This window comes from Hydra vulgaris, chromosome 02 (assembly GCF_038396675.1).
Source record: "Hydra vulgaris chromosome 02, alternate assembly HydraT2T_AEP".
NCBI classification, from domain to species: domain Eukaryota; kingdom Metazoa; phylum Cnidaria; class Hydrozoa; order Anthoathecata; family Hydridae; genus Hydra; species Hydra vulgaris.
Window position 1 is genome coordinate 7,010,164 of NC_088921.1, and position 12,443 is coordinate 7,022,606.

The window sequence follows — 12,443 nt, forward strand, 5'->3', positions numbered from 1 at the left end:
TTTTTTGATCTTATTTTCAAAATAAAGTTTTAGTTTAGCATGAAGTGTGTCGTTTCTTTAATGTCTTTTTAACTTAAAACATCACATAAGTAAGAAATACTAAATTATTGTGCAATATACATAACACCGCTAAAATCGTCGAATAACAACCGTCTAGGTTGTTATTCAACAGTAGTGCAATAGTGGTGTAGTGGTAGAACGCTCGCCTCATAATCCAGAAGTTCCAAGTTCGATCACCACCACGCCCCTAGTAGTACCACGCTCAACTTGTTTTTCCGCAAAACAGCCTTGTCCGTCATGGTTTGTGTTTCGGTGTTATAGAGTTTAGAGAGGGTTGTAACCTCAACTAAAGTTGCCGCCTCGACTGTAGTGACTTTCTCGGCCTTGGGAAGGTAAATTAACACCATTCAACACAAGGTCCGTTCAGTACCACTCTCCCCTACGCAGATTTTTTTCACTTAAAATTAATTTTCGGTTTATTGAATAAGTATTTATAACCCAGCCGGCACATCGACGATAACGTCGAAACGACGTCGAAATCATGTCGAAAATGTAACAAATGCCGACGTCGAAACAAACGACGTCGTGTCGACGTAATAGAACAGCGTTGATTCGACGTAACAAAAAATCGTGATTCTATATAATATTCACGAAACAATGTCCAAGATAAAAACCAACACAACTGTGTTGGTTTTTAACTTATATTTTTTGCTGTTTTATTATTTTATTGCATGTCGTGCTAAAAAACCAACCAAGGTTGTTTTAACTAGTAATAACAAAGCTATTTGGAAAAAGCAAAAATAACAAAATATATTTAAGATTTTTTCTTTCAAAAATATTTTAAGTTGCTTAAATAAGCAAAGTTGTACAATAACTATTAAAAAGCATCCCCACAACGCTTACTTTTCAGTGGGAACTTTGCGAACAATCGATCCTCCACCATGGGATCTTCGAGGTGCATGTTTAAGTTGAAGCATAATTGCTTCGCATATTTCTGACTTAGTCGCCTCTTTGTTATTTAAAAGAACAGCATCTAAGAAATAAATATTTTTTTTTATATTTTAAAGCACAAAAAATAATTGAATTATCGAGCAATGTTGAGCAACACATACAACATAATTACTTTTAAAAAAATCTCTTTATCTGATTTGCCTACAAATTACCTAATTAGGTATTTAACTAGGCCTTAGAACTATAGGAGTCCAAATAATAATAAAACTAAAAATAGTGTAAATAGTAATATCAACAATAAATTTGATATTAATAAAAAAGATTATAGCTCACCAACTATTGCTCTGTAGATGTTAGATTTTATTAACCCAAACTTCGCACCTGCTCCATGCATATTACATAATGCTTGTGTAGCATTTGGTAAAAAACTGAAATATAAAAACAGGTTTATTTATTAAGACAGACAGAAGAAAAAGACCAAAAACTATAAATATTACTTTCATATTTTAAATTTAATACCATTTATTAATAAATAGTTTTAAATTTAAGACTTAAAACATTTTGACAAATACTTGATTATATAAAAAATTATGTGCTTCATTAAAACATAGTTTGGTAGTAATGCTCACAAGTAATATTATCAATAATGTACATTATTTGATTTTCTTGTGAAACTTATTCTCAAAAACGTCACAAGTGATGTCACTTGTTTCCAGCTTAGGCAAAAATGTATAAATATAAAAAACTATTGTTTCTAAACAATATTGTTTAGATACGATAGTTTTTTATATGTATATATTTTTGCCCAAGCTGGAAAAAAATGACGACCCTTGCGCTAAGATTTTTCTAAAAGATTTTAATATATATTAAAATATTTTAGAAAAATCTTAGCACAAGGGATAAATTAAGCGATCATGAAATGAAAAATCTGGAAAAATATCTGGTCTTCAAAATTTTAGTTTATGCAAAACCGTGTTCTTTGTTTTCAAGGGGCGAATCAACTTAAACTTGTTAGCGAAAAAGTTATAAAAGATAAAACAATAAAACTTATGACTACAAAAGTAATAACACTTTAGTAATTAACTACATTATAAAAGTAATAACACCATGATAGTGTTATTACTTTTATAACGCACTTATAACTTTTATAACTCATTATTTGTTCAAACAACATTAGTAATGCCAGTAATAACGCTATTATAGTTTTATTACTTTTACAATGAAGTGACTAGAGTATTATTACTTTTGTAGTTGTTTTGTTTTTTATAACAATTAATTTGTCTATTCGCTAACAAATTTATAATAATTTGCTCCTTGAAATCAGCTTTGCATAAACTAAAATTTTGAAGACCAGATATTTTTCCAGATTTTGCAAATCATGATCGCTTAATTCAACCCTGGTAGCATACCTTTGCAAAATATTTTTAATGTTTATTTTTATGGACTTTCTACCAATTCGTGATAGTTGTGTTTTCTAAAAAAATAAAACATAAGTTACACACTACGCTTAATGATGATTAGTCTATGATGACTAATCTATGATTAATTCTACTAAAATCTTTTTGGATTTGTTGCATTAAGTTGAATTGTTGTTTTTACCATTTCCTTTATAGCATTTATACAATAAACAGTATCTCCTCATTTGTGAAAATTTCACAAATGAGGAGATACCGTTACATTGTAATCATTGTTATCAATAACTTTCAAAATAAACAGCTCAATCTTTATACACCGTTTCTTATAATAATATAATATTACATTTGTAAACTTAAAAATCAATATTACTTACAAAAGAAGTAAAATTTGCATCATCATTTAAATCGCTATTTAACTTATGAAGTTCTTCCATAGAATTAATATGGCAAAATTTGAAGGTTTCATCATTTAATGGCATCTGTGTTTGAGTTAAGCTGCTACAACCACAAATTGTGACATCTTCAAGTTTGTTTGGAATTTGAGTTAAAAGATTAATCACGGTTTTTTGAAATACTAAAAAGAATTCAAAAGATTGGCTGACTGTGACGGTGTAAAGATGAAAAAAGCAAAGAAAAAAAAAAAAAAAGAAGCAAAATTTATGATTACAAACAACAAATTATAATATTTGTATTATATATAAAATAAAGATGATATTCTAACAAAAGCATAAACTCGAGTACAAGTTCAACTAAATCATTAATGAATTCAAATTACTTCCTTAAATAAAAAAATGCTGCTACATATACTAAGTTTAACACTGACACTAATGTTATATTCCTAAACAATTAAAACAATATAAAACTTACTCTCATTTGTTAAGGGATAGTTACAGCCATGTCTACGTTTCACCTCTGGGTGTGTGATTTGATTTAGTTTCCGTGCTAAGGATATATAATAAAAAGAATGTAATAAAATATACAAAAAAAACTTATTGCTTGATGCAGAGAGTTTTATTGATTTATAAAAACAAACAATTTAAGAAGTATAAAAGATGATATTTATAACAAAGATAATAAATAAAGAACAACAATACCAACAACAAAACTCAAAGAAATATTTGATATAATTGCATGTTGAGGATAATTATAATAGAGGTAGTTAAAATTAAATGTCATAAAAGAACAATCAGGAGTTTCAAAAACTAAAAAATCTATAAAAAAAAAAAAAAAGTTTCATTACTTACATGGTATTGCAATCTTCCTCATGCTTTTTAAACTTGGTGATACACTTCTTTCACATTGAATTGATTTTTTCATTCCTAATTTTTTAATGCTACAGGATTTTTTTAATGTTGATAGTTGGGGTTTAGATTTTAGAGTTAATTGTGGAGACACAACACTTGGAAATATGGGTACAACAACTAAAAAAATATACCAAAACCAGTTGCAAAATTATTTGTGACAACTATTTTAAATATTTTAAAGCTACCCTTTATTATTGCAAATATAGTTTTTTAATAATTTAATACATAATATAAATAATATATAATATAAATAATATTTTTAATAACAATAAAACATTGAAAAGTTAAGTTTTCACATATTGTTTATAACATACTATTGTCTTCTTCATTAGAACTTTCTTGCAAAGATTCTTCGGTAGCACTTTTTTCCTCCTGTGTTGTTATGAACTCATAATCATGACATGTTTGTTCATCTAAAAGTTAATCAAAAAAATAATTGTAAAAACTCTGCAACTTTTAATTCAGAATTTACAAAGAATTTATTTTAATTCGTCATAGTTAACTTACAAATTATTTGTGGGTTTTCTTGTTTATATAGAGATTATATTAAAAGTAGTTTTCAAGAAAGTAATAAACTACCAACCTCCTACACACTTTGTTGACAAATATTTGTACTGTTTCCATTTTGTGATATCCGGCTTACTTAAAAGTTGGAAGTGTTGTACTACAGATACGCCATTGGGCCAATACAATTTATTATTAATTATCCAGTTACATGGAACAACACCTTCTGTTTCAATACCATCTTCTATCCAAACACCACGAGCATAAAACATTATTAGGTAATAAGTTTTAATTGCTATTGCAAAAACTAAATTGGTTAATAAAATCTTAATTATACAAAGTTATTTTTCCATTAAAAAAAAGACATAAAAATACGATTTTTGCAAAAGTCAATTTTATTTAAATTTGAAAATAATTTAATTTTTTTTTAGGTCTTACTCTTTAATAATCTCAAAAAAGGCTTATCATCTAATTTTTGTAGTGAAAAATTAGCAGTAAAAAAACAGATTTTACTAAAACTAAAAATACTCATGTAATGCAGTTCTTAAAAAAAAGAAAAGGAAAACAAAAATATATTTTTTAATTCCAGTTGACATCATGAACAAGAGGAATAAACACTAGAGCATGATCACCATATGGCATAACAACAACTTTACACAAAATGTCATCTCTTTCATATAAAAATTCTTGGAATCACAGGGTTCAAGAAAGAAACTTTCCATGCTATCTTTTCTGTAAATCTCACATATATAAATATTGTTGTCATTTATTTCTTTTATATTAGCGTAATTTCCACACTTCAGTAAAAACCAACTATCTTTATGCTTTATACTTATTTTAGTGTACAAAGTTTTTTCAGAATATCTAGCTCCACAACTTTCCAACTCATGTGTTCGCTTGATAATTTGACTTACAGGATTTGTGGCATTACGAACAAGTTTCTTAAAGATTTGGAGGTGATTTTCAAAAGCAAATCCAGAAATTGAATCAAGTGGTAATTGATAATTTGCTACATCATCTTGGAGATGAATTAGATTATGAACATTATATGTATTAAATTTATTACCATAAATATTTTTCGCTGTAGAAACAAGTATACAAGCAAATGATGAGCATATTCCAACAGAGAATTTCGATACTTATTATTTGAACTCAGCATTATTCTAATAGCTATTGAAATACAAAGGAAATGGGTGTAGACTTCTTTTTTTACAACTCTTCGAAGTACAACAAGACCACTATATAAAAGAAATTCCCTGAATTCAGTTGCTTTCCATCGTTTTAAATACTCTAAAGATCGAGGTTGACGAGCAAATTCACTAGGCATTTGATTATTTAATGATGTCATACTCTCTGATAAACAATTAATTTGCTGAATTGATATTTTACACAATCTTGGACCATCGGTCAGAAAGTTCAAAATTTGTCTCATAACACCCAAACAAACCAAATGCAAATAGTCTAAGACAAATCCAGTAACACAAGGGAAATTATAATCAATGAGAGGAGATTTAGCTTTTTGGTGTTTAACTTCATATTTCAATAGACTAAAATCTAGGTCATTTCTTGTAACACAATTATTTTTGTGAAAGACAACTCGTCCATCATATGAGCCTTTAATTACGCATCTCTCACAAGAATAATATCCTGTATGACTTTTGATACACTTAATGAATGCTCTAGCAGGTGCGTCACATACAAATGCTTTAATAGAGACTGTGTATCTATTGTTTTTGTAAAGAAATCCTTCAGTCTTCAATAGCTGGTATTCCATTAAAAAGTCTTTCAAAAATTCATTGATGGAATTAGGCTTCTTGGTGCCACAGTATACTGAAACAATAAAAGGTTTCAAACCTTTAAAACGACAAAGAATTGGCCATAATTCTAGACTTGAAGATTTGAACAATGGAAGTCCATCAATGTTTACAATTAATTCAACATTTTGAGTTACTTCGTTAGTTATAACTATACTATCAAAAATCCTTTTAATACCAGATTCAATACCCAAATGAAAAAAATCTCCACCACACTTAGAATATGAAGTTACAGACCTTGGTGTTTTTAACAATGTTCGCGAATCTTTTGGAAGTTCTTGATGCCCGTTTCTGCGAAGAATTGCAAGCAGTTGGTTTAAAGAATCTCGTGTACACATACTTGAAGTACTCCAAACTGCAAGATCAGTCTTTAGGTCTACAATCTTCATCGCTATGATCTTCTTGTAGCTCAACACTGATAACAGAATCAGACTCCGAACTTTCCAAAAAGTTTGAATGATGATCATAATTATCATCATTCAGTGATTCATTTAATTCACTCCTATCATCAGTAAAAACCTCATGCGAATTATTGAACTGAAATGAAATAGATTCATTTTCAGAAGAAGAAGACGTTATAATACTTTCCACAGCTGATTGTAAAAATGCTTTTCTTTGTCTATGCTTTCTAACTCTTTCGTTGGAATTCATGTTTTTATCTCGTGGTAAAAAAACTTTTTTGCCGCAACGATTTCTGGGCTTTAAAAAACTTCAACTTGGTCTAAACCGAGTCGAAATTAAGTCGCACGACGTTGCGACTTAATATCGACCTAAAATCGACGTCGATAATGCGTCGAGTGCCGGCTGGGAAGTATATTTAAAAATTAAGTGCGTTAAAAACAAACGTAAAACAGTCTTTAAAGGAAAGCAACAGCAACAACAACAACAACAAAAAAAACGATTTTATCTTTTCTCTTAGTTATAAAAAGTTAACTATAACAAAGTTAAATAAAAAAAAAAAAACACAATATTATTTCGTATTGTTTTCTTATGATATTTTTGCTATATAATTGCAAATAATAAGAATTCTTTATTATTTGCAATTATATAGCAAATTTATGAAAAAGTGAAATTACGTATAAGCGAAAGTTTAGGTTCTTAATAACTTAAATGTTAACACTAATAATAACAATATTAATAATTAATTTGGTAACTAATAAATTTTCATGTCTAAAATATTTTAGAGAAATAGTAAAAACTGTTAACAGTAAACTTTGAACAGTTGGTTAGTACTTGGCCCGATCCTAATAACCAACTATTAGCTACAGTTAGGCCAACAGTCGGCTATTTAGTTAATACCGTGAAAAAAACGTAATGCTTTTACCAAAACTTAGCCAACTGTTTTATAAACTGTTGGTACCATTAATGGTCCAACAGTAATAAAGCAGTTGGCTAGCAGTTGGTACCATTACCGGCCCAACTATATGATTTTATTTTATTTTTAAAAGTCGCTTTTGCACTTTAATTAAAAGTGCAAATGTTATAAATGTTTACAACTATCTTTACAACTTGACGTTATAGGGAAAAATGAGTTGCATATTTGAAATCAAAATGAGAAATGCTATACAAAAAAACAAATTGTTTGCTCGGCACCAGAAAATTTTTTTATTTCTGTTGACCTGTGTAATAATACAGTAATAATCATTGTAATAATAACAGTAGTTATAACAATAACAACCACAATTATAATAATAACAGTAGAAATTTACAACAGTAACAATAATAAAAAACTAGCAGTAAGCAACCCCTAATGCGGGTTATGAATAATTAAATCATAAATAACAAAAACACATTACAAACTTGATATATGATCTAAAAAATTAAATACAAATTTATCTATAAATAATACTTTAACTTGCTTATAGTTAACAACATAATGACCGCATTAACATCAGTTAAGTTCTTTTTAAAATCTGTCAAAACACAAGTACCAGAAAAAGAAAGTCAAGTAAAGCCTGCAAATACCTAAAATAAATTAAAAAAAAAAATTTTAATTAAAAAAGTATTATTTTCATTTTATTGTTAGTAGGATCAGGATAATAATATTACAGAAAACATAAAGAATAAAAAAATAGCAATAACAGCCTAGGTCTGTCAACACAAAACACAGTAACAATAACGCATTGCATAAAATATTTGTAAGCACACATTACTGTCTCCAGAGTAATTAAAAAAGAAAAGATTATAAAATAGCTAGACAACACAATGTAGTAGCACTAGCAAATAACACCACGACTTAATAAGATATTTTATTAACTAAAATACTTGGACTAAATAGATTTTTTTTATTATAATATTTGAACAATTGAGGAACAATTAGTTAAACAATTTGAACAATTATACTATATAATAACAAGCAACTTGTATATATTTCTTATAAATGGTCATTATCAATTGTGGTATTAAGATCTATGCAAGAGCTCAGTAATTACATAAGTTTTATTAATTCTCCCTCTCATCTAAGAGAGAGAGAGAGAGAGGGGGAAAGAAAGTGTTTCCGAACAGCATGTTAAAAAAAGTAAAAAAACACGCAATAAATAGTAGTAACTGGTTTTATTATGTTACCAGTAAACAAAATTGTTTTTACCTTGATCTAATTTCCAGCATTTCTTAATTAACCTCCGTCAGTCAGGCTTCTCTCTAACTGTTGACTAATGTTCTTTCTAACTGTTGACTAATGATTAATAGAGTAAATTTCACGTCATAATTAAATTTACAAAATTAAAACCATGTTTCAACAGTAAGCAAACTAATCAAGTGATGACAAAGATAACAAAAAATTTAATTAGTTATTGTTACTATAAATAGTAAAACTCATACTTTGTTTTGTTCTAAATTATCTAAATTAAAATCAAATTAACAGACATTAACACTGCTTGACACTGGCAAGTAAGTTTGCTGCTCGCTGAGCAGCATTTCTTAAATTTCAACAACGATTAATTTCATTTTGTCAAGATCTACCTCTTTTACTTGACAACAACAATTTTCAAGTTGCTTTGTTCTTCTATATCACATAAATCTATCATGTGATAAATCTGAAATGAAAAAATGTAACGAATAAGTAAATACAAGAAAAACATCATATATGAATCGAAAATCAATGTATCGATAGATTATTGTCAATAACAATAAGGACAAAGAAGTAGTCGTTCAGGGAAGTGTTAAAAATATTACCATATAAGCTATACTACATTCATGGATTCAGTCACTCTCAAACACAAAATGCATACATATAAATTATTATATTATAACATATATATATATATGTATATATATATATATATATATATATATATATATATATATATATATATATATATATATATATGTATATATATATATATATATATATATATATATATATATACATATATATATATATATATATATATATATATATATATATATATATATATATATATATATATATATATATATATATATATATATATATATATATATATATATATATACAGCGGTGGCCAAAAACTAAAGACCACTCATTTTTTAGTTGGTTTCTTAACCTTTAAATTAAAATTAAGAAGATTCTAATTGACATATTAAATTTTTTTTTTTAAATATCTTGTTAGTTAAAACATACGAATTAAAGTGGTATAATTTTTTTAATCTAATTCTAATTAAATAGCGTTTAACTTATTAAAAAACTGATGAGTACTTATAAATCTTCTTTAAATAAATTGGACAAAATTTAACGACCACTTTCAAATCTTTAATTTGCACTTATTAAAAATAATAATCCATTATTTTTTTTAACTGTCTTAGTTGCTTATTACGTTGGCTATAAAATAAAATGTCGAAACCTGAGTTTCGATATCAAATAAACATTTATTTTTTGAATTGCAATAAGGATATAAAAATATGGCAAAAATGCGTGCAAAGATCGAAGAAAAAGACAAATACGCGGCTCTTGTATTAAAAGAAGAAGGCTATAGCATCAGACAAATAGCAGGAAAGCTCGGAAGGTCTTATTTTTGCATTATAAACATAATTCAACGATACAAAGAGACCCGGTCAATTAATGATCGTCATAGGACTGGACGCAATAAAATTTCAAATGAACGTGATGTTCGCTCCTTAGTGAGATTAATGAAAGAAAACATACAAGCATCATCTAGAGACTTGTCTACAAAATGGACACTGTCAAATGGTCTGAAAGCAAGCCCTAGAACTATGCGAAGGGTCCTCCACAATTTAAATTATTTATGGCGTGCTGCTGCAAAAAAACCACGCTTAAATAAAAAACAAAAATTTGCCAGGAATGAGTGGTGCAAACTACATAAAAATTGGTCAACAGATCAGTGGAGCCGTGTGGTCTTTAGTGATGAAATGAACGTTGATATAGACAACAGAAAAGGTCGCGTAATGTTGCGTAGACTTTCAAGCGAACGGTTCGATGAATCATGCATTTTGAAACGAACTAAACAAGGCAGTGGTTCAATAGGCATATGGGCCTGTATGAGTGTCTGTGGAGTTGGCGTTTTTTATTTATTCGATGGTAGACTCAACAAAGAAAGGTACATCGAAATTTTGGAAAACTCGCTTATTCCTAGCATTGATTTATGGCAGTTGCAAGATGGATTTATTTTCCAGCAAGATAATGCGCCGTGTCATAAAGCGCATTTTGTTAGCGATTGGTTCAATTCTAATAAAATTTATGTGCTTCCATGGCCTGCCAATAGTCCAGACTTGAATCCAATAGAGAATTTATAGTCGTGGCTTGATCACAAGCTTGGTAAAGAACAACTTTACAATTTGGAAGATTTGAAATCTTCCAAATCTCTCATCATTTGAAAAATGTGCCTGATGAAGTAATCAAAACTTTAATGAATTCAATGCCAGAACGAGTGCAAGAGTGCTTGAAAACAAATGGAGGAACAACACGTTTGTAAATTATTTTTTATTGCTTTTTGAAATATTTTTGAAACTGGTCTTGAAATTTTGTCCAATTTTTTTTCCCATTTCAATTTTTTACTAGTCAGTTTTTTAATTTTTTAACATCATTTTGTAAAAAAATTATAAATTCTTTTATAATAAATATAAAATACAATAAAAATTCTTTCTAAAAATGTTTTTCTTTTCTTGATACTTTTCTCCAAAATTAAATTATACGAAGGTTAAAAATAAATTTTGAAAAAAAAAAGAGTGGTCTTTAATTTTAGGCCACCGCTGTATATATATATATATATATATATATATATATATATATATATATATATATATATATATATATATATATATATATATATATATATATATATATATATATATATATATATATATATATATATATATATATATATATATTAGGGCTGGCACTGATTAATTTTTTTTTTGTTCGATTAATCATCTAAAATTTTAATCGATTAATCGATTAATTTCGATTAATTCTGTCGACAGAATAACCTGCTTTTCACCACTGGTGAGGTGAAGTTGTTATCGGTAAACGTTATCTAACTACAGTATTCACAAACGTTAACAAACAAGACACTTAATGCCTGCTATACTGTATTCAGTTTAATTGACAAGTACAAGTAGGCATCACTTTAGCCAGTCACGTAAACAAACGAGGGCGTTAACGTTTTCTGGAAGTAGACAAGATCACAGTTTGTTGACAATGTACCCTGACGAACTAAACAGTCTTTCACAAGGAACAGAAATGGCAGGTACACACAGAATTGTCTGCACAAAACTGCTCAGGTTAGGGTAACGATGCCTGTTCAGTTGCCACCACATGAGAGGATTCTCAGTTTCTGGAATTACACCTTCTTCTTGATATCGTGTAAGCTCAGCCAGTGAGCCATGTACTGTTTATGATTCATCTGATGAGGATTGCGATTCCGAGTCGCTGACCAACAGAGTAAGTTTCAGTTTCTTACGCACAGGTTCTGATGCCTTGCCAGTGCTGGTAGTAGTTTCACATTCAGCTCTCTGTCTTTGGTTACAGTACACCCGAAATGCATTAGAGAGTATTGTCCAAACTGCTTCACGTTTCTCTCTTGAGAGACAGCCGAGTTTCTTGTAACGTGGGTCTAATGCCACAGCCATTTGCAACGTTGGCAATTCATCAATGTTTTCAATGCGACCTGAGAAGTCATTTAGTGTTGCAGATTTGAAACGTGCTATATACCCTGGATCGTCATCATTAACCCGCAGAAGTCTGCGCAAAAATGCTTCTAACGGAAGTACAGCCGAACATGTAGCATACTGTTCACTACCAATATACTTAGTAGCATCTGCAAGTGGACCCAATACCGAGACAAATTTTGACATTTTCTCCAAGTCCAACTCCCTTAGTTTATCTCCAGTGTAATTCTCGGGATGGTCAATATGATACTGCTTAATGGCATCTTTCACTTCCAGCAATCTGGCTAACATTAGGTAGGTACTGTTCCACCGCGTAGCTACATCCTGCTGCAATTTGTGAAACTTCACAT

General features: G+C 28.9%; 1 protein-coding gene across 2 annotated transcripts; it reads right to left on the bottom strand.

Annotated features, from left to right (window-relative positions):
- Window positions 1-819: 819 nt before the first annotated feature.
- On the bottom strand, window positions 820-4,494 carry LOC136076354 (uncharacterized). 2 transcript variants are annotated; one of them, XR_010636192.1, is made up of 7 exons: window positions 4,254-4,494; window positions 3,985-4,083; window positions 3,611-3,787; window positions 3,234-3,308; window positions 2,741-2,940; window positions 1,285-1,379; window positions 820-1,033 (listed from the first exon to the last, which is right to left on the bottom strand). XR_010636192.1 is itself a non-coding variant. In XM_065789809.1 (6 exons), the coding sequence occupies exons 1-6, from the start codon at window positions 4,444-4,446 to the stop codon at window positions 2,249-2,251; spliced, it is 921 nt and encodes a 306-aa protein (XP_065645881.1). In that variant the 5' UTR covers window positions 4,447-4,494; the 3' UTR covers window positions 2,035-2,248. The 2 variants fall into 2 exon arrangements, 1 of the variants encoding a protein (XP_065645881.1); XM_065789809.1 differs by lacking the exons at window positions 820-1,033; window positions 1,285-1,379 and adding an exon at window positions 2,035-2,425.
- Between the last annotated feature and the right edge of the window lie 7,949 nt (window positions 4,495-12,443).

Coding starts and splice junctions, on each gene's coding strand:
- LOC136076354 (XM_065789809.1), bottom strand. CDS start 4,446: ATGTTTTATGCTCGTGGTGTTTGGATAGAAGATGGTATTGAAACAGAA. Junction 4,084..4,253: donor GTCAACAAAGTGTGTAGGAG/GTTGGTAGTTTA, acceptor ATTAACTTTTAG/ATGAACAAACATGTCATGAT. Junction 3,788..3,984: donor TTCTAATGAAGAAGACAATA/GTATGTTATAAA, acceptor ATATTTTTTTAG/TTGTTGTACCCATATTTCCA.